Below are 24,949 nucleotides of genomic sequence, written 5' to 3'. Positions count from 1 at the left end.
GGAAACCATTGTAAGCGTCAAAAAATTTGGCCGCACGATTTTGATAAGAATGTTTTGAAGCTTCTTATCAAAATCGTAAATCTTAGTAAGGAAAAAAATAAAATAAAATAAAATGTTGGGAATTAAATCTGTTAACGAATAAGAAGCCTGGATCTATTCGGGTAAACCTGAACAAGATAAACGAAAAATTAAAAAAAAATGAATGACATTTAGTATATGATTGTATCATCACAATTATAAATCTGTATTAAATTTTGGATCACATAATTCCAAGACATGAGCGATCTGTATATTTATATATGTATATGAATAATTGAAAAATGCGCCAATTTATATGAATTAAATTTGATATGTGGTCTTGCTACTAAAATTATAGAATGCCATAAAAATTTAATTCCTATCGATTGGAATATATATTTATTTTCAATTTACACTTTTGGAAAATATCTCTATATATAAAACGCTTACGTGGACGCAAAATCAGACCGAATTTGTTAATGTTTGGCAACACTTCGACCTCGCCGGGAACGACAACACGCGGTTAAATAAGATTTAAAGCGAAAGCTATTCTGGCATCGGTATGAAAATTTTTTAAACAAAAAATTAACGGTCAAAAAACGGACAAATTTTTTTACGATGATTTTAAATCGTGCCGTATCGATTTTAAAACGAAATCGTCGAAAAAGATAAGACAGGGTGAATGAAAATGCTCAAGAATCGTCCATAAGAAGATCCAGTCGTAATGAACGAGATAGGGTTAAACGTTTATGTGAACGGAGCGAAGTTTACGAACAACAGGAGCACAGTTGTGGGACTATGTCAGGACTCTGTTAACCTATTAACAAATCAGTCTCAGTTACAGCGACGTTCATGATTACCTCATTTTATTTCCAATTATCTAAGAGAGAACTATGGGGTAATTGGGAGCATTTATTTGGATTTCTGATCACAGAAATAAACTGAATTGCAGAGAATAAATAAGAAATGATAAGAAGCTACTGCTTCTTACCTCAAAATTTATTTTACGGTCCATTCCAAAATATCCAAAATATACTACTATTTTTTACTGTTTTTTTAATTCTATTTCATGGAAGCTTTGCATATAAGTATATATTATACATATAAGCTTTAATAATTATTTAATATTTTCAATCTGAAATTATTTAAAATCATCTTACCCCCAAGTTTGACGAAAAAAGTTGGGAAGTGAGTCATTATAAAAACAGAAATTGCTGAACATTATGAAACACAAGAAGGAAATATATGACTTCGAAACCTACTTTAAAATGAACAAAAACTAGTTCTGATTAGTAGTAGAAAACAGAGTTGCTACTTCAAACAGAATATTCAATCTCCATTTAAACTAATTTTCTTTGGCATTTATGCTACCTGAAAAAAATCTATTCAAGGATTAGTTATGATTAAATAAATTTATCTAAATCTCAGCAGCCATAATCAATCATTAACCCCCAAAACAACTTTTGATTTAGTTAAATCCGTGCTCTTCAAACTTATCACAATGAGATAACCACCATTAATTTCCAATTCATCAATGAATAACGGTCATTTATTCTGGTATTCTCAAAATAATCGATCAAAATATGTACCACATTTTTTTTCTTCCTTCATGTCAGTTCTTAGGATTTCTTCTATAACTGACGTCATTCACTATCAAACAATTATTAATCAGCTTACACATGTGAAAGGAATAATATGTGAAGATCACATAGTGGATCCTTTAAAAATATCAATTAATACTTTCGCAAGAAATAATAAACACTTTTGCAGGGACAGGATTCAACCATTTTCCAAGACATAATATCCTTTCCAATCATATAATAAATGATTCAAAATACATGAAAAAATGTAGATTTTTATTACATTAAAAGAGTTTTCTTAATTACACCACGTTAAGTATCATTTAATAAAGACTAATTGAGAACCCTATACTGTTTCTCAGATGAAAATCCTAATTCAAAACTGAATCGTACTCGTAACCATTATATCATTCAGATCTAATAAATATGTAAAGTTGCAATCTATCTTGCAAATGTTTGGAATAAATAATAAGACTTAAGAAAGTTTTGTTTTCACTTTTTTAAAGAGGTTGCAACTTAAGAAAACAATCGTTACAAACTAACACTGAAGAAAAGAGAGGAATGTTTTCGTTTTCCTCAAGAATATCTTAAACAAGATTCAGGTTTCACAACTTGCTTAAGCTTCAACGGTGTGCACTCAAATCACAATTTCCAATTACTCTTTGTTGCCGATTACCCTCACTTATCCTATTTATATTCATATTATAAGCTTTAATAAATTACTAAATAAATTGAAAACAAAAATACTATTATATTAATCAATTCATACTAACAAAGACGACTGCATGCACAGTTTTCTAACTGAAGCTGATATTTCATAAATTATATTATTTCTTTAGATAAACATTCAATGCTGATTTCACATCACATTTCCTTTATTTATGTTTGATATTAAAAAAAATCTATTTTTTAAAACTAATATGCGGTTTATCATTTAAAGAATGAACATAAAACATCACTCATAAAATTAAAAAACATTATTTAACAATCTTAATAAATTAACCGTATATTATGTAATCTATTAAGTAAGAATTAATCAATTTTGTTACTGGAAATACTAAAGCAACTTTTGGGTGTGATCTTTTTAAATTAATTATTTGAAAAAAGTGATGTTTTAAGTCATTTTGGTAAACCTAAATTGAAATCCATGATTAAAATCAATAATTTGCAAATTAAATCTGACTGAAAAACAACTAATGGTTCTCAGTAGGACATCATCAATAACCCCAGAATGAATTTTTAAATTTTATTTTTATTAAATCAGTTTCACAGTTTTTTTCTCGCTAATTAAGTAATTGACGTTCGTCTACAGACAAATGCGCAGCAAGTTTAATAAGAACTAGTTCTATTAAAATTGATTGAATACAAAAACAGCGTAGACAGACAGTACCAACAAAACAAGTTGTTTGTAATAGAACAAAAGTCTATAATGTGTTCTTCCTAATTATTATTCTGTCAACTTTTCGGACAAGAAGGCAGAACATTTTGACTTTCAGAGTTATTGAGACCTTGAATTCTTATTAACGCTTATTTTTCCACACATTGTGGTAAGAAGCTGCGCAATTTTTCAGCGTTATACGAGAGATAATTGCTTTAATATTAGAGAGAAAGTAAGCCGCCATTAGAAGCAATAAAAGAAGTTCTCTTCTAAGATCTGTGAAAGCTAGAATTAGGCTTGCATATTATCAAAACTAAAATATATATTACCATTTAGTTTAATTTTTGATGTTTATTTTACACAGGAGGGTTTAACTAATTCCAAACTCAAGAAAGAGCAATAAAAATTCGAAATTTTAGGATTTCTCAACAATTTATACTAATAAAACTCCCGAAAATACTAATTTTTACACCAGTTTAAAATTAAAAAATATATATTTTAATGATACTAATGTAATTATCGTGTAAATTATTCCAGAAGTTTGGCAATTAAAAAAATTTTTTAACACAATTTTCAAAATAAATAAAAATAACAATAATGAATTAAAATTCAAACAGTTTTTTTTTGCTCCATCAAATATTTAATTGTTTCATTTTCTTCCATCGTTGGAATATATAAATTTATATACATTTTTGTATATATATAAATTTATATCGTGCATCTCGGCAACGGCTCTAACGATTTGGATCAAATTTTATATTTAGACAAGGTTTTGCTTTTTAAATTTATCTATATAGGTATCTCTCCTAAAAACACGCGATTTTACCCTAAAAAAACATTTTTTTATAACTAACTATTAGAGCTTTTTTCTATCTGCTGACAGTCTCATATAGTGCTATCTCGTCAGTTTTTGTGGTACTTGCATCGTTGCCGTAGGATGATGACCTACTGATACCTCAAAATTTGGTGAGAGGAGGCTTTATGACATTATTCGAATACGAATATATTCGAATCACATCTAATAGCAACAATGGAATTATTGTGCTAACCAATTCGAATAACATGTTAAACTAAGAGCATTTAGGACTTTTTTTTTGCTTAAATGACCAGTTCAATTGCAGGTAAGTTTGAAAAACATTCATATGTAATCCGTATGCAAATCGTATCTAAACATTTTCTCCGAAAAAATACGATTTTACACACGCACACAAAATACCCTGCCAAACAAAACTCAGTCTTTCAGGTAATATAGTTTACATGAATAAGAGAGTGAAGTTATAATACCATGAAAGTTAGATGATAAATTATCAAGGCAGTTGCATTTTTAATAGCCTTATGAAGAAATGGAACTTAACTCCATTAAGATGATTCATATGCATAATGAACAGAGCAGCTGTAAGGTTACTAAAATAACACGGCCTTGGCATATATCACAATTTGATACTTGAAAATATGTTCTTGGAAGAATTAAGTTATGTATGAGTTTTAATTGAAGTTACTCAACCAATATTCTCGGAGAACTAAGTGATCACAGAAAATAACTGATATTTAATTAATAATATTTAATTAATAGTATTGATGTTTAATTAATAATAGATATTTAAAAAATAGTAATTTCATTAAATAAATTTATGTTTTTAACAAGCAAATAATTTACAACATTTCGAATGCAACATCTGTATAATTATATTTCAAAATAAATTTTACTGTTCATATTTAACATGTTCAACCGGTTTTTTTTCACTAGTTGAAAAATTAATTATTGCTTATTTATTAATTTTTTATTAAATGTATTGTACAGAATAAAGTCCTTGATTGAAGTAAAAAAAATACTTACTTAACGGTCATTAAAGGCACAGGACATATTATGTGTCATTATATATTAGTTAATATATAAGGTAAGGTGACCATTCGTACTGATTTTACCAGTACAGTACTGGTTTTCAGGGCATAAGTCCTGGTTAGTCATTAAACAAAACCAGTACACGAAAAGTACTGGTTTTAGATTGGAAAACATTAAAACAAAAGAAGTAATAAAATAAAAATAATAAAATTAGAACTGGCAACCCTGATAATTCCATGTGATATCGTCAGATGTCGCAATCCTTGCTGATCGTCAAAAATAATTTAAATGCAACCTGTATGGAATTCTATGAAAATATACAGGAAAACAAAAATTTGTTATAAGCAATTCATTCCTCAGAAAAATATAAAAAAACAAACAAAATTAAATAACTCCTTATGTTTTATTATGTTATTATATTAGGTATGGCTTATCATGTTATTTTATGTTTATTATGTTTTATTTTTATATTGTAAAATCATATTTTAGTTTTCACATTTCTTGTGTTTAAATAAATGCAACATTTTTTGATATCTAAAAGTTTTTTTAATTTACTTAGTTATACAGGTTGGCCGTTGGGTGAATTTTTGATAAAAATTTATAAAATTTGGGCGTGACTGGTCAAAATTCATGTTGTCCTGGTTTCAGGTTAAAAAAATGGTCACCTTAATATAAGGATATAAGAATATATTAACTAATTAGAGGCATCCAAAAACAAAAGGATTTGCTTTTTTTAGAACATTAGTTTGATAACAAAAAGAATCGAAATCCATAGACAAATAATTATTTTGAAATTGAGTTAACCGAAAATTTTAATACACAAATGAATAGTAATGAACTAATAACAAAAATGACCAACAAATTTGAATTAGAAACGTTACCAATAATTCCACTGAGGATTTAATGCAAAAGAGTAAATATGTTGACAGACATGCAAAATATTATCAATGGAAATAATGCAAACGAATCTTAGTGCGTGTGAAATATAAAAATAATTTATAGCTAAAACTATAAAGTTATGGTCCAATGTGTTATTCATATTTAACAAAATCTATTTTTACTCAAAACCCTGCAAGTTAAAACGGTTCTGCTTAAAACCCAAATTTATGAGATAAGGATTTTTACAGGCAAAACCAGTTCGATCTAGCTTAGACTAGTTTTGCATTAAGTGAATATCGTATTCAAAAAATAAAACTGAATCTGCCAAATATAACCCAAGCTGATTTAAATAGACTCAACAAGTTGAATTTCCAGCAGGTGCAACTATTTTAGTTCGTCGCTTTATAAAACGTCGTCCACGAACCCGAAGTTGACAATGCATGAAATAAGTTAAGAGTATTCCAAATGATTTCTTTCGAAATATTCAAGTACATTTCAGCCAAGACGCGACTAGATATCTATACAATCAGTATGAAATAGGTTCGATAAAAGTTATAATTATTTCATTAAGTAATTGAAAATCGGATTTGCCTAATTAAGAGTGAATATTATTCATTTAATATTATTTATTCAAATAAAAATAAATCGAAAGTTATTCCTTCTGTGTATCTCGATAACTTTTGAATATATGAAGTTACTTACTTAACATATCTATTATACATGTAAAGGGTGTTCCAAAATTAATGCAAGATTTGAATTTGCCATCATTCGTGCAGTAAAGTGTTGGCAACTCTATTTAAAAAAACCCATCTGACAGCTGATAGTTTAGGGCTAGTATAAATGGGGCGTTACACGGTAGAACAACATGTTAACGCAAGATTTGAATTAAAAAAAAAAAACAGGATTTTTTTCTTTAAATTGTTATATTTTTATTGAATCGTAAAGTGCACAGGATAAGGTTATGTATGGAATAACATATAAAGCAAATGGCTTCCACGGCTTTGCTGGCACATACGTACACTTTTGCCGAAATTTTCCATCACCATTATGTATACAGTGCGAGTCAAAAAAAAGTAAACACTAATTTTTCATGTGTGAAACAATATATAGCAAATATATTATTGACTTGTAACATAAATTAATATTGCATAGTTAAATAATTAATATTAAAATATTTAAATCGTTATAAATATTAAACAAATTGTAATTACAAGAAGAAATAAGCCGCTTAATCAAAAAATACACCCATTTTTGAGCGTCAAAAAAAAGTAAACACTGACAAGTCTTTCACTATAACGTTATCAATTTTGTAAGTGCCACCACTTTTTTTTTCACAGAATCGTAAACAAAAGTGAATTCTTGATGTACATTTCGCTCCTCTGTTAATTTCTGAAATTTTCTGGAACATTTTTAGAAAACTGGATATGGGGAAACAAACATCACTAGAAACGAGAAAAATAATAATAAATTTGAAGAAAAACGGAAAATCATTACGTGAAATAGGACAAATTGTCCAAAGGAATAATTGCACGGTCAAAAAAATCATTGACAAATATACGAAGTATAAGCAGATTAAGGATTTTGAAAGAACAGGAAGACCAAGAAGACTTACTGATGCAGAAGTTAGAACTGTAGTGCGAGAGATAAAACAAAATCCAGCTGAAAGTGCTGTAAAGATAGCGCAAAATGTATCTCAGACATCAGGAAAATCAGTAAGCGCAAGTACTATAAGAAGAACTCTTAATGATCATGGGTTACATGGTAGGATACCACGTAAAAAGCCATTCATATCGAAAACAAATCAAAATAAGCGCCTGAATTTTGCTAGGAAGTACGAAAAAAAATGATTTAAATTTTTGGAATAATATTTTATTTAGTGATGAAAAAAAATTTGAAATTTTGGCCCCTAAAAAGCAGTTGAAAATATGGCGATCGAAGAACGAAGAATTTGATGATAAATGTACAGTTAAAACAATTAAACATGGGGGTGGCTCTATTATGGTCTGGGGATGTATGGCGGCAGCAGGGGTCGGAAATTTGGTATTTATCGAATCTACGATGGATAAAATAGGCTACTTAAATATTTTAAAAGAAAATGTTGGCCCCAGTGTTGAGAAATTAGGACTGTCACGAACTTGGATCTTCCAGCATGACAACGATCCAAAACACACATCTAAAATTGTAAAAGAATGGTTACTATATCGGACACCCAAGACTTTAGACCATCCTCCGCAGTCTCCAGACCTCAACCCCATTGAACATTTATGGGCATATTTAGATAAAAAAGTACGCCAAAGAACGGTTTCAAATAAAGAAGAATTGAAAAAAACTATCTTGGAAGAATGGCAGAAAATCCCGATCGAACTGACGAAAAAATTGGTAGCATCTATGCCTAGAAGGTTAAAAGCTGTAATAAAATCTAAAGGAAAGCAAACAAAGTATTAATTGCTAATTTTTTTCATTCTATTTTGCTATCAGAGTTATCTGTTTACTTTTTTTTGACTCAGAAAGTTGGCTAGACATTTGTTTAAATTGAGCTATTTCTTTTTGTATTTTGTTTTAGCTTAACATTTATAAGCTGTTAAATTCTAATTAAATGAACATTTAATTTTAAGTATTTGTTTTACATTATAAGTCAATAATGCATTTGAAATAAAGCATTTTATACATGAAAAGTTGGTGTTTACTTTCTTTTGACTTTCACTGTATATATGACAGAATTTCGTTGATGCAGAGTTAAATTTCCTCCTTCAATGCCAGCGTGCTTGTTGGCATATACTTTTGACTTCAAATAACCCCATAAAAATAAATTCAGCAATGTTAAATCACACGATCTATGGAAACTAATTCTCAAATTTTTGAACTGGTTTGCCAGATTTTCCTTATTTTTGAAATATTATTCAACAATAAAACGAGTTGTTCTATCGTGTAACTCTACATTGTAGCTAACCCTAAAATATCAGCTCTCAAATGTTTTTAATAACGCTGCCAACACTTTACTGTACGAATGGCGACAAATTCAAATCTTGCTTTAATTTTGGGACACTCTTTATAAAGTATGTAACTTCTTAAGTTTCCAATTATCAAGTCATATGAATTGAATAATATTTGATTAAATATATTAATTTGAATGGTTCTCTAATAATGTGAATGTATGGTTTTCTAGTAAATATTTTATGTTATGTCTGAATATAATAGAAAATACACAATTAAAAATTTCAAACTCAATCTGACTTCACAAATGATAATCAAATTTATTTTTTTGATGAAAATGTAAGCTAATAACAATAATAATGTTACTTAAAACGTTCTATTAAAATAATTATAAAGAAATTGCTAGACAATATGGTCTTCAGTTTCAGCACACAAGATAATAATGCAAACCAAACAACCTGCGAATCCTTTTCTTTCGTGTAACACCATCTGTTCAAACAATTCCGCTTTCGTGTTATTTCAAGGCCAGCTTCAACGTGTCAATTGTTTCTTTATGCCAAATAGGTCGGCACGTAGGAACAGAGGAGTATTTAGTGACAAAGATCCGCCTCTCCAATTTTAGACGCATGCGCTGTTTACATAAAAGTCTCTGCTATTACTTTAGTTCTCTCAGACTATTTTGCTTTTTAAATTGTATAATATTCTCAATAAATGAATAGTTTACCTCTTCTTGTTGGGAAACATATAGCATTCTTTTTGGAATCATAGAATTTACAATAATATTCTTTGAAATCAAATCAGAATGTGCAAAAGCGGTTAAAAATGTTCTTAAAATATAGTCGAATCCTTACATATCGAACGCATAAATCGAAAGCCTCTATTTATTGAATTTTCTATAGAAAAGTAAAACAGTTTCTATATATCGAATAAAATTTCTATGCATCGAAGTAAACTTTAACATAGAGTAGGGGATGTAATTTTGAAGAGAAGAAATATAAATTCAATAAAAAATTATTTCACGGATTCTTATTAAAATAGAAATTTATAAAGAGCCAGAAAGCGTGTAGAAAATCGTGATTAGATTATAAAAAACCTTTGAAAGTATAGTTAGATCTTGAAAACGATTTAAATTCTTAAAATTTCAACAAAATAGATGAAACACCTGTAAAAAAATCCGACACAAGAGCATGCATATGACTGGGAAGCTCATTAAAGTGTAAGCGATTATATACCTAGATAAAGTAAATATTTCCAAATTCGAATCCCAACTTCGAACTATAAAGGCCACAATAAATTAAAAAAGCGACATGGTATTCAATAAATTATAATACTAGGAAAAAAATGTGGAAATAATGATAATTTGTATTTCTGGTATTTCTGTTTTATTAAGATTTCTATACATCGAATTTTTTCTAAGATTCTTCAAGTTGTATATATATATGTTCGGGTAATTTTTTTGCGATTAGAGTGGAAAGAAAATAAATGAATAAACAAAACTGAAAAAGAATAGTAAGCGGATTTTTTTTTATTCCATTAAATAATATGGCGTTACACTAAACAAAATGAAAATAATTGTTATTTTTATCTAAATCATATAAAAATAAACATAATTATACATTTTCTTAATATCGTTTATCAGTTCTCTAATTAGATAATATAGTTCGTTTTAGATGCTGTTGCTTTAATTCAATAGAACACCTAGATGCTGACAGACCACTGATTATTTTTGTATCGCTTTATAATATCTATGAATGATTTAATTTTAGATTAAATCATAAAAATATGATAACTCGACAGACAAAGCAGATTCTGGTACCATGCTTAAAGGATATATTCAAAAATTAAAAACTATGAACATATACAATAAATATGCATTAATATTTTATTTAAAACACATCTCATTGTCTTGCTGATAATATAAATAATTAAATATTTTCTGCAGTTATCAGTTGAGATTTTAACTAGCGATAACGCAAAATTTATACCGTGTACAAAAAAGAATATAATTTACCGTTAATTTAGAAATCACTTTATTAAATTATACCATAAAATTTAGGAAGATGCTATTCCAAACATATTTAAATACATTGAAATTGCATTATTATAATATTGCATATAAATAGAGATTTATGTCGTTGGCAAAGTATTTGGACATATTTATTAGCATTATATCCAAACAGCAATTAAAAATAACTCAGCGTTCATTGGAAGAATAACAATGTGATAATCATTTAAAATAACTGAATAAGCAATATTAATGGATAAAATATAACTGATAATATAACTGATTCGCCAGAAAAAACTTACAAAATAAATTTATGTTTAAATAATGAAGATAAATTCAGTCAATAATAAAATTGATCAATTAATTTTTTTTAGTTTCTTCTTTCTAATAAATTTTTATTTAACTTGACTTGCTTTAGTAAAAATCAAATTTTGAAATTGATATTTCATTTACTTCCTAATTTTGAAGAGTTTTGAATTTTTGCACATTTGTGATATCTGGTAAACAACGTTCAATTTTAATGTTTTCAGAACTTGATTTTTGTTAAACATCAATATAATTAAATTTTGATTTCGTATAAGGGGCGTCATCTGGTAAAGAATTTGAGAATTAATTAATTTCCAGAAACCTTAACTTTTATAATAACGAATTATAATTTAAGAAACGGCAAGCCAAAAATGAAAATAAAAGAAACTAATATTCAGAATACTTATAAATATACGCTTTTAAATACATCCATAATTTCATTTGGAAATTAGCAAAATTATACAATTCGCAGTTTCCGTTTAAAACGAGAATTTATCTAAATAACCAAATAAAGGCAACAACAATAAAAGTAAAAACACCAATTTCATTTAATCTTACAATGAAAATAATTTACAAAAATATATGAATTTAAGATTTTAAAATTACAGCACAGCAAATAGCGAACACTAAAATGTCAAATACTATAAATTCCTTTACAGAATAGAAATTGTTAAAGAGCAACGTATTTAAAAGATATCGCGTGATGATAATATAATTAAGAAATAAATGCTTAATAAAAATATTAATTACTCGCATAAAATCAAACAAAACACTCTCTTATTTTTACTTTTCAATCAATTAATACTTTCTAATAATTATAAATTAAAAATAACTCAACTTAATTAAAATACATTCCAGATTAAAACAAAAATACATAATTTAAACGAAATGCTTTTGAAACATATTTTCGCTTATTATAGTTCCAACCCATCTGGAACAAAGGCTATTTTTAGGGAATTACCCGGAGTTGAGAAATATATTTAGCTATGGCAACACCGCGTCAAGTTTTTCACACTAATATGCAGGTACACGTACTCTTAAAACAATCTTCAGAGCAAGCTTAGCTTCCAAGTGCAACATTCAAGACATAATCCGTTATAAGCACCATAAAACAATAAGAAAATGATGTCGTGTATGAAATATAAATCATGATCTTATAATAAAATAATTTTAAACATCTGATTTATAGTGGATTAATTTGAGGTTTAAAGTAAAATATGTTTTTAGAAAATAAGCAGACAATAATTTCAATTCGATTTGTTTTACTAATTTTTTTAAAGGAAAATATGCGTTGAAATCGTTAATATACTATCGATGAAAATATTCCACAAAATACAACTGGTTCAATGATGATAAATGATACTACTTAAAAACTGCTGAATTTGTATGAAAAATATCGAATTCCCTATATCGAATATTTTATAAATTTCTTATTATTAAACCAACACAAACTTTATCTAATGGATTCCGTTACACAAAATAACATTATTTTTCATCGAAAAATAAAGGAATTTATTTTTATGGTTTGTTATATTGAATATGACATTGTTGTTGTTTATACTGAATTATGACATTTTAGCATTGAACGAATGCTTCTAAACAGCGATCAAAATATCAAACATATATAAAAGCAGAAATGCAAGAACATAATTCTTTCAAACTAAATCATGGAAATTATTCTCAAAATAAAAAAACAAAAACAATCCTCATAAATATATAATATATCTTGTAATTTTGATAATGTTATGGGGTTTTATGTTCAGTTAGATATTCAATTTTAGATATTTTCAAATGTTCGTTAGTTGAAAATATCTATTAATATGTTATCTGAGAACAAATATACGAATAATTTTAGAAATTTCCAAATCCATTATTTCCCACAATTGTTGGCAGAACATTATGTATTAATTAGCGTAATATTTATGAAACCTTACTGATGGATTAAACAGTTAAATGAATTCCAATTAATGAAAAAAATCGTTTGGAATGAATACAAACAAAGCAACTGTAAATAATATTAACAACGAATAATTATCTCATCATGCAGTTTTTTTGTTATTCAAAACATTTTTACAATTTATTTTTTCTAATCATTGTAATGTAATAATAACTATTATTTGCATGTTTTAATAATATTTTTTTCCAGTTATTTCTTCCTCAAAATTATAACTTTTCATTGTATATTGTAGAAATAAGAATGTCTCCTGTTTTCCTACCTATTTTTAGTAAAATAAAAGTAATACAATTATTTGAACTTTAACGTAGCACATTTCGAATTAGAGATTGGCAACTGTTCTTTCGCATGAGTCATTTTTAGAATTTTATTTATAAAAATAATAATTAAAGAGTCACAAATCAGCAACATGAATTAATGAATTTTTTTTTGAAAATTGCTTAAAATATGTTTTTTTGCCGTTAAAATTAATATAATCAGAAATTTTTTTTAATTTAAATGTGCTGTTATAAATTAGTTTTACAATGCGGTTACTTATTGCGGTGATACAATAGTAGTAATTATTATTATAAAATATAATTATTAAAATAAAAAAAATGTTGTCAAACATGCTTACACTTAAATTATTTTATTTTTCGTCCAAAACGGCATAATGGAATTTCAATTATTTTACATCATATTTAAGTTAAGTATACAATCGTATTAAAATATATATTTCATCACGAACAATACATAATTTGTAAAATAAGATTTCTTCTGTTGATTTTGAGAAAGTTTGTCGAAATTCCATGCACATGACGCTATTTTCATTTTGAAATAAAATGACAGATTTGTATAAATGATTTTTTAAATCCATTTTCAATAAAATCGACGTTCAAAACGTATGATCGGAAAAATATGCTGATCGAAAATCGATAGAATGTTCACACGTATTAAACTTTTAATTGATATAAATTTAGGTAATCTATTCTTAACCTGATGACATGAACGTGCTTTGATTCGCGATTTTGGAGAATGTGGTTTTTAAAAGAAAAGATATAAAGCTAAACAAGAATAGTAAGGTATGCAAACAATTAAATAATTTTTTTCTGTTTAATTTTTATTTTGTCAAATTTATATTTACTGATCAATTGATTGCTGCTGCATGAGCTAACAAACAAAATAATTACCATATATAATTAAAAAACGAAACAATCCGGAATACGCGATAATACTACGACTACCTTGGCTAATTCCGAAATGTTTTATCACTTCAAAAATAAAGTTATAAAAAGCACCCATATTTCTGTTATTCTTAAATTAAAACAAATTAAATTATTCCCTCGGACAGTACCATGTGTTAAAGAACAAAAGCGTTTAAATTTTCCCCAGCTGTTAAAACAGAATAAAGAGTCCTTATGTGAAAGACAGAATACAGTTACAGTTTGGGATACGATAACAGACGAATTCCACAAACTGAAAGCAGGAATGTCATAAGTCAGTGAGTCATGGTAGAAAAATCTCTGTTCCCATTTCAGATCTAGATTATTCATTTTTGCATAACAACGCAAAAAATCTCAATTTCGTGAGTAAAATAGTCAAATATTGAATTCCAAGAAGATTATTACTCGAATTGGTGAAATAGAAAAATTCCATTCGCCGTTGCATGATCTTACGTTCTACTGTAATATGATGATTTTTAGAAATTGAAATTCTTTCCTAAAATTTCTATATCAATAAAATCTACAGATTCATAAATCCACAATTTTGCAGTTGCATGTTGTTTTAGAACACGAATAAATTCCAATTCGCATAATGAATTTAAAATAAAATATAAACGTGTGTATGTGTCGGAGTTTTACTACACCACTTTTGATCTAGAGCTTCAAAATTTGGCATTATATATATATATATATATATATATATATATATATATATATATATATATATATATATATTGATTGCTGCTGCATGAGCTAACAAACAAAATAATTACCATATATAATTAAAAAACGAAACAATCCGGAATACGCGATATATATATATATATATATATATATTTGTGAAAACTTCAGAAACTATTTTTGCACAAAAATGAATTCGTTCACATTGTTTCAAAATTTAAAAAATTGTTTTTAATAATACCAATTTAATAGTCACACAATTTTTTCTGAATTTCTATAGTTTTTTTAAAAATTATTTTCTAATATCTGACAATAACATTGTTGCTCTGAAATTTAATTGTTTTCATTATTTTGTTAAATATTTAATCGTGAAAATTTCCTCCATTGTTAAAAGTGAAACAATATGGATTCAGTATAAGTAGTTTACGAGAGAGAATGAAATTACAGTGCTACGAATACTAAAAGATAGACGAACCGACCATTTTTTTTTAATGCTGATATTATGTCAGAGAATTGGTCTCTAATAGAAAGATTCATGTATATAATAAATAGAACATATCTAAGATGATTAAAATAACACAGCTTTATTACATGACAATTTGGAGGAATTACATGGAAGTTATATCTAAATTGTTTATCTCAAATAAATGAAATATAGCCAATATTCCCGGTGAATCAGCTGGTGACCAGAGGCAAATAATGTAAAATCAACCAATGGGATTTTATCTATAAATTCGGAGAATTTTCTGAATATTTAAAAAAAATTTCAGTGAAAAAATATTGTACTATATAGTAGAGCATAGAACAATATTCACAATATTGTAAATAATACCGCATAATATAACATCAAACAATATTATACAATATCAGGCAATGGATTGTACTCAGTAGAAAACAAAGCTAATCACTACGAATATTCATTATTGTATCGAAAGTATTAACTGATCCATAACAGGAAAATGAACTAAATTGTGTTTCGAAAAACAAAATCCATTACAAAAAACTCTGGCTGCAATTTTAATAAGAAATTTATCCATACTTTCAATATGTGCTGATAAGACATCACTGAAATCTTGCCCAATTGCTAACATTCCAAAATAAAATTTTTATAAAGATTATGCATGGGAATTGCATACTAATAAAGAAAATACACTAATCTTTCCTTTTCTAGACGAATTTCTTATTAGAATCACTATAGTTCGCAATAATTTGAAATAAGAATTTCTCACTGTATATAGATTCACTGTATATTTCTCACTGTATATAGTATATAGATTTATCGCATTTTACATAGTAAAACAACAATTATGATATTCAATTAGACAATTCAAAAATCAAATGAAATATATAAATGTCTCAAGTATTTTGTGGATTTTAATTTTAATCTAAATTTTAAAACTTTTTCAAAATAAAAGGTACCATCTAATTAAACAGTGTAAAGTTAGGAATTAAATACCCATCCATAGACAATTTTCAGGGGGACATATTAGAGCTAAATAATCTTTGCGGCGATTTAACAGCAACCAACTTCCCCAGATATCTATAACAGCGTTCCCAGGCTGTGTTTGGAATATTTTCTTTCTTTCCTTTTCTTTTGTTAAAAATTAATGTTTGCATTTGTGTAATGTTTCTCTTAATAAAAAAATTGTTACTATATTCGGATTATTTCAAATGAACCCATAAGGACTCTTCACCACAATAGAACAGAAAATAAGTCAGTTAAAGGTTTAAGTAAGATTCCAATGGTTAAAATAACACCGATAGTTTTCATAAATCATAATAAATACTGGGTAAAGAAAGTTTATGCAACCAACAAAATTGCTTTTGCATTTAGTTTCTGTGGATTCATCGAACACAAATAACTAGAAGTACATCCGGGGATCAGACTTACTCATGAATGGAATACAAAATACTAGTTAAGGAATTAATTTGGCTCAAAAATTTTGAAGATATGACATTCTAATAATGTAAAATAGATACTAATCTGTCAAATCAAATACATTTAATTTATTTACAAAAGTTTGATGTATTGATAATAGATATGGTAATAGCAAGGTAAAAATTGATTTTTTTGATTATTGAAACAATTATATTTCTTTCAAAGCAAAAAATTAAATTCTATTCTTAAAATATTTTATTTTATTATCACCAACCTGAAGATAAGACACAAACGTATTCCATTGAAATAAAAAAATTTATACGAGCTAATATAAAAGATAATTATTGCACAATTAAAAGATAACATATAGCAAGCTATTTATCATCTTTTTCCAAATGAACAATTTTTTTTTACAAATGAACTTTAGTATAAAAAAGACCTAAAATATTTTATATTATCATCATCAATTTGATTAAAAACAAGAGACATAAGAGCCCAATAGTGTTGCACTAAAATTCAAAAAAATTATACAAATTATGGTCTGATGATTATTCTACAAATGAAAGTACATAAAATATAAATTATATATATATTTTCTTCGTAATAGCTCCATTTATTAGAAACGATTTTGCAAAGAATTCAATTAATAAGTTCATACAGCAGCAACAAGCAAACTTTAAAAATTCGATGTAGATTTTCTTAAGCTTTTTAATTACTTTAGTGTGCTACAAGTATAAAGTCAAATTATAGTATTTTTTAAATATATAATAAAAATTTAAATCGTTTACAGCTATAATAATTCCATACGAAACGTTCCATATGTTCTACACATGCATTATCCATTCTGGACATGTTAGTGAAATCAACACGATAGCACATTTCCCAAACAGAAAGAACTATCTAATTAGATATTAAAAGAACAGAACATAATTACTGGGTTAAATTACCTTTCCTAACATTCACAAAACGAAAACTAACTAGAAACGGACGAGTTTTTTTGTCACATTTTACCTGCAACTCTAATAAGAAAATGCAACTAATCGACTTCTATTTACACAAAATACCGCTCAATTTCAGTTACAACCAAGGACAAGTGCTAGCAAACAAGGAAATATGGCCAGTCTGAAGAAAAACCTCAAATCACCAGTTCGGAATCATGTCAATACAGACAGCGATGAAGAAAAAAAAAAATAATAATCATCTAAGTATTTCGCTTTTGATATGAGCTACTGATGATACAGCTGTCGTTGAAAAATGTCCCATTGCACACTCGTCGGAGAAGGTCGTAGAATACCGAATCCGAGTCTCGCAAACCTGACTTTTACGAGACATATGGATGTTACGACATGACATCATTCTGTCGTGACAATTTCCACCAGTCTCTGTATGATATTCTAAAGAAATGAATGGCAGGAAGGGTGAGGGTTTATTTTGCTGCAACATACCTGTCGGAAATGGTAGATATTTTGATTGTATAACAATAGAATCATTTTCTTTCATATTTAGGTCTACTCTTTTAGTTTGACATTTCCTATATTGCAAGAAAGCAACTATCAAATTTTTTGTAAATATTTTTTCTTGACAAAATCAACTTGCTAATTTTTCAGTAGTTTCTTACGTGGGGAAATAGGCTTGTTTCATCACTACATAACAGAATGTGTTGAACTCCAAGAAATTAGACGAAGATTCATAATGAATAGAAATTTTAACACAATATTGCAATAAGCTGAAAATTTAAAAATATTTTTTAAAAAAGTGACGGAAAAGATTTTTAGCCTTTCACCAATAGTTTGAAGATTCTTTGAACTTTTGTTGGCCGTTGTTTTCTTATGCAAACATTTGGAAAGTTAATGAGCATAACAGCCAGTCACGATAATCCCTGTTTAAACAGCTTAGCTCTGTGGTAACGTGGTGGGTGGCTGTAATTAAAAAAGTTTCTTTAGTTATAACGCTTACTCATTTATTGCATAATTGAAAATGTTGGTTGGGTTTCATTTCACTTAAATTTCTTCATAACGTATAGCTCATGATTTATTTACTAAGCATCGAATCATGATACACATTAAAGCCCTTATTTTAAAGTTATGTAAATTATGATTAGTATGAATTCTTTGGAAAACGCTGTAATATATTTATATAATTGAATTTTTGTCTAAAACAGTTTGAAAAGCATCTATGAAACCAAAATATATCAGTTAAAACATATCTAGAATTTTAAAAATTAGGGAAAATAAGGCGTTTTTCAGGTTAAAAAGAGATAAATCAAAAACATTTTAATTCAAAAGTTTATCAAATGATTTGTTCAAAATCTTGCAGATAGCTTTATAAATATATTACCTAATTAATGAGCTAAACATTAATTATATTTCAATCCAGTCATTAAAAGTTGAAAGTCGACTGATTGAAAACAGTAAAGAATATTTATAGATGAACAGATTACTTATTTTCTAGTTCACAAACTCCAGAACATATTAAAAATTTGCCATAACAAATTTGAACAAAAAAATATATGTATTAAATGTATGAAGTTTTACGTAAGCAAATTCTATCAAAATTTAGAATATGAGAAAATAGCAGTTAAAGATGGAAAATAGCATTAAAATACGTATTATGCAAATATAAATATCAATGTAATTTACCACAAAGGTAATATAGAGACAAAATTCAAACATTTTAATGATAAAAACTGTTTAGAAATTAAGAATATTAAATAAGAAAATGATATTTAAAAAAATCGACTTCCCAGCTCAGAGACTTAATAACCAGACACCTGTTCCGTTTATTGTGTAAATGAACCTTTTAACAGAATGAAGTAATATGGCATCTCAATGCCATTAAAAATGTAACTATCTTTTACGATACTGTAACTTCTTATTTTTTAAGGAAAACTTTTAAGCAAACAATGGGAAAAAACAGAGATTACATATTTAATGAAAGAATCAAAATCATTTGCATTTCATTGTAATAATGATATGTGGTAATGAAAATTAGACAAAAACTTTTTACAGAAATTATCATAGTTAAAAATATATACACATTAACCAAACCGACTTAATCAAAAAGACAATTTTTAAGTTTTAAATCGGTAGAGAAATCATTTATTAATACTTAAGAAAGTCATCATGGAAAAACACCAGAATACTGTTTAACATTCAATTAATTAAAATTTAATAATCCTCCGAAAAATATGCATACGAAATTTTGTTTTTCTTTCCGGTCAAACGAACTGCTCTGAAGAACTTCGACATACATAAGTTATTAGTATAGACGTCGAATTTTTGTAATAAATGACGATGTTTTGTATTTAAATATTTACTAAACAGCCCCGTCATTTATATTTCACAAATAAAAAATTTAATAAAAAAATTGAAAAATTTAATTTTTTTAAAATTTTTTTTTGTAATTTCTACTAATCATAAAGATGAATTTGTGTCTGTGTGTTGCCGCTCTATAGGCCAGACTGCTTACATTAAAACTACCAAATTTGGCGCATAAAAATAAACCTTAAAGGGTGGAAATGTCCACATCGAAGTGGAGTTTTTTTAAAATTTTAATTAAAATTAAGGTGAATTTTGACGATTTTCTGAGATAAAATTTTATTGCAAGAACATTAATTTTACACTGTTTCAAAAATTAAGTTATCTTTTCAATGATATTAATTTAACAGTTGCACAAATTTCTCCTACATTTTGGCAATTTTTTAATATTATATTTTCTGCCTACATTCCAACAACAGATTACACTTCTTGCTCTGAAATTCAACCATTTTCAATATTTCATCAAATATTAAAGCGGGAGATTAAATATTTGATGATACTGTTTAATATCTGTGTAGTTTCTAAGAACAGATAAAAAAGTGGAATTACAATGCCAAAATTTAGAAAATAAATGATTCGGACATTTACGTTTTTAATAGCGCCATATCATTAATCTAAATAAAAAAAATGATATACACAATAAACAGAAAACACTTAAAATAACTGAAATAACATGGCTTTAATTTATGAGAACCTGGCGGAATCATTCACATTAAGCAATTTGATTGATTCGCAAGCATGCAAGCACACACACATTTATCTTTAATTTTAGTAGAGAACAAACAGAGTATGAGCACCTTAACGTGGCTACTATATATGAATCAGTCTGAAGTCAAAATTATAACGAAATATATGGTTTAATTATTTATTTCGTCTTCTGAATATTGTTCAGTATCCCCGTCAATTATTCAGTTAGATTCGCAAATTAAATTATGTAGTTCCAGAGCGTCCAGGATTGAAATTCACAAAACCTGGAAACTTTAGTACAGTAATTGAAAATTAAAAATTTTATTTGGAATAAATAACTAAAATTAATGAAAATAATTTTTCATTGCTTTTTCTTTGCACTGTAAAGCACATGAAAGCTGATATATTTTTGTACGAAAACCAGCCATTCCCTAATAAAGATATTAATTAATCTTTCTGCCGCATAAAAATGGGGATCACTGGGCGATGCCTGAATATCATGGGCACTCAAGCTTTTATTTTCAAAGTAAAGTAAGTAAGAAATCAAGTATGCATTTTGGACGCCAAATTTGATATAAGAAGTATGTATTTGGACGCCGATTGAAGCCAAAATTTGATATAAGAATAATGCAATTTATTCTAAAGATCCATACCAAATTTAATTCATCTAAGTTGTTGCTATTCCGAGTTGTCGAGCTTACCCAAATGCGAATCTAGAGACCGATAGACGCTCAACATCTAGACAGATTTGATTCAAAATTTGGCATGAATCACTCTCAAATTTCACTCATCTAGCTTTATACAATTTTTAATCACCGCATGTTCACTTAATGTTGACTTAAATTCTGATAGGTGGATAGCCAATCTTTTATATAGTTCAAACTCTGATAGAAATCTGCAAATTTGGAGTTAACTCCATATAGCAAATTTCATCCATCTAGCTCAAGCGGTTGTTAGTTATCATGTTCACAGAGAGATATAATTTCAAAAGTGTGTTTTCTAGACCAATGGAGGTCTGAAGCGTGGAAATTCGTTAAAGTTTAGTTTAGTTTAGTTATATTAACGTCCCGTTTGAAGCAACACTAGGGCTATTTTGGGACAGACCTCGTAATTTTGAACCACGGTCAGATGACGAGGACGACACCTGAGCTGGCACCCCCCCTCTCCACACCGCACCACCAGCGGGAGGGCGTTTGGTCATGACAGATTTAACGTGCAACAGACCCCCTTACACGACGGTTCTTCGGTGGAATCGGGTCTCGAACCTGAAACCCTCCGGTTCCGAAGCCGAGACCTTACCACCAGGCCACCGCGACCCCCGGAAATTCGTTAAAATCTGGGGTACAATTTTTTTTTTTTTTTTGACGATTACAATATTTTCTCTTCGCATGCGAGAAAATAAAAATACCTTTCTAGAAGGCAGAGAAATAATTTAATTGAAAATGTTAGCAACCGTCAATCTCAGCAAACAAGTTGGTAACCAAAAGCGATTAATATACCGGGAATAATGCTTCAGTTATATCTATTAAAATCAGAATGGTTTATTTCAATTTCCACATTTTGCAGCAGACATAAATAGCAGAAGTTGCTGCACCCGATGTCCTTGCAGTGATAATTAATGGATATAGGCTACGTCAAACGAACAGGTTGTTTATACAGATTCTCGTTTAAGGATAGTAATAGCAATGTCACTGTCAATATCAGATGTACATATATTTACACGATAAACAAAAGAACACAACTCACATTCCTTCAATAGGAGCATGATTTATTTTTTAAACATAATTTTAACCTAGAAAGTGAATAATCTTCATTTATTCCCTGCGAATAACAATTTAATGCAGTGTACATCACTTTGCTTCTCTCCCAATTCATGACTATTTATTTATCTCTATAATAATAAAGACGAATGCGTGTGTGTCTGTGAATTAAGATTACAATTAGTGCTCTAAAATTCACTTTGCTTCTCACTCAATTCATGACTATTTATTTATCTCTATAATAATAAAGATGAACGCGTGTGTGCCTGTGAATTAAGATTACAATTAGTGCTCTAAAATTCACTTTGCTTCTCTCTCAATTCATGACTACTTATTTATCTCTATAATAATAAAGATGAACGCGTGTGTGCCTGTGAATTAAGATTACAATTAGTGCTCTAAAATTCACTTTACTATAGGTAATATTAAATAGGTCGGTGTTTTTGACGTTTGTAATATAAAATTAGTTTTTTTTCAAAAATTAATATTACTTTTAATTTTTTTTCTTCATATAAAGTTAGCTAAAGCTCATTTTTTTTACAAATATTATATAATATTTGTAAATTAAATGTATTTAATAAATCCCATTTATGCGCGTGTTTAAAATTAATTATTATCTAATTATTTAGATTTAAATTTTATTTTAACTTCTGATTCTCATGGCGCGATTCTCATGGTTTAAAATCTGTAACTTAAACAGCTTTCAGTTTTACATGAAAATCATGAGGCTAAGATAAACGATCGTTCAGATAGATTTAGGTATAATTCCTTTCTCAAAATTATATAAGCTTCAAATCCCTCCACACATTCTCTTTTCCTTTTTCTTACATCGCTGCGTTGAACATATGGCTTTAGTATTTGCCATGAATTAAAAAAGAACTTTTAAAATCTGTTAAAAAATGGAATAATTTGTTTAATGATTAAAAAGTGAATAATACTACGATTTAAAATGATTCCTCGTCTATTTATTTCTACAAAAATCATATCACATGAATTTATATGTACTTTTTTTTCTAATTTGATTTTGAAATAGATCTGTTTACTACGAATACAACTCTAAAACGATCATTTACATTACTGTTTATCAACTGACAGGAAAATTTATCTTGCATTTAAATTATATAATCAATTGTAGCAATACTAAATAAATTTCGAGGAAAAATATTCAGAACATGTAGAATGTCTATGATAATTAATTTTTTAAAAGAAAATTATAAGAAAAAAGGAAGATAATATTTTGTACAATCATCCAACCTCACATAATATACAAATTACGGATTTTTTAGAAATAGCAAGTACCTAGAAATAATCCACATTCCACTAAAAAAATCTATTTATTTTCAATAATAAATATTTCGTGTATAAAAAAACTTCAGGATTCTTAAAATTTGCATCTGATATCTGAAAAATCACGGATTTCTGGACAGAAACCCGGTATAACATATCACGTTTTCAAAACAAAAAAAAGTCCAAGGTTATGTTCTTGGAGGTATACAATTTATGATCATAAATTATTCTGGACTACGGTTAATAATCTCACAAAATTTGCAAAAGCACGAATTTGGTAGAAAAAAGTTGAAAACCTTATTTTAGTTTGTTTATTCATGCAGTAGGATATACACGCAGACGATTTTTTTATGATATTTATTATGTTTGATTTGTAGAGTATTAAAGCTTATTTTCTCATTTAAACTATATCATTTACTTGCAAACAGAATAAAGAAATAATTATGAAGTTATGACTTTCATTATTTATTTAATACCAAGTGTCATAAGTTCGAAAATTTCTAGACAGTCACGAATTTCAGAATTTTATCCCGCCCTTTTAGAAAATATCATCTATATCTCTACTATGATGATAATAATAAAGATGAATGCGCATGTGCAGAGTTATCAAATTCGGCACATGTACATTTTTGGAGGATGGGAGTGTGCCCAATGTGTGTTTTAAAATTTTAATTAATTAAAAATTAAACAGAATTTTGATGTTTTTTTCTTTATAACTTCTGAAAGTATTACAACGCAAACGATTTTTACATCGTCTTAAAATTCAACAAAATTATATATTTTTAATGACACCAAGTTTTTACATAGAATTTCTCCTAATTTTAATTAATTTTTAAAAATCATTGCTAGCTTATATATTTCATTGTTGAAGTGAAACTGTAAATTTAAAGTTGCAACTAAAATTTTTATCCTGGATTTTCACCCAATCTTGATCAACAATGGAAGATTTAGCTTATTATCCCGTGTTATAAAAAGTATAAGGTTGTATTTTAATGAAATTTTTTGAAATTTTGTTGTATTTACAATTAAGATTTTAAATTCAGATTCAAACAATAAAATTTATTTCAAATATTGCTATTCCCTGTGATAAAACTGGTTCTATAAATATACAGACAGAAGATTAGAAAAATGTATAATAAAGTGAGCAGAACATTGTAAGATTTTTCAATAGCTACATGTCCATCAAAATTTGAAGTTTCAATACATTTTGCAGAGGAAGCTATCAAAACATTATTACGG

At 27.5% G+C, this 24,949-nt stretch overlaps 1 protein-coding gene across 2 annotated transcripts in view; it reads right to left on the bottom strand.

Moving 5' to 3' along the window:
• The window catches only part of LOC129962589 (mucin-2-like), a 120,182-nt gene that overhangs the window by 72,252 nt on the left and 22,981 nt on the right, over positions 1-24,949 (bottom strand). The window contains exon 1 of one of the 2 annotated variants that reach the window (XM_056076391.1): positions 17,607-17,633. The exons of the other annotated variant lie outside the window; for it this stretch is intronic. Coding sequence (XP_055932366.1) covers positions 17,607-17,618 — 12 coding nt within the window. The 5' untranslated portion in view covers positions 17,619-17,633. Of the gene's footprint in view, positions 1-17,606; positions 17,634-24,949 lie in introns of those variants that run through there. 2 annotated transcript variants of the gene reach the window in all.

Source organism: Argiope bruennichi, chromosome 3 (assembly GCF_947563725.1).
Source record: "Argiope bruennichi chromosome 3, qqArgBrue1.1, whole genome shotgun sequence".
Lineage (NCBI taxonomy): Eukaryota > Metazoa > Arthropoda > Arachnida > Araneae > Araneidae > Argiope > Argiope bruennichi.
This window is presented reverse-complemented; position numbering and strand designations above follow the sequence as displayed.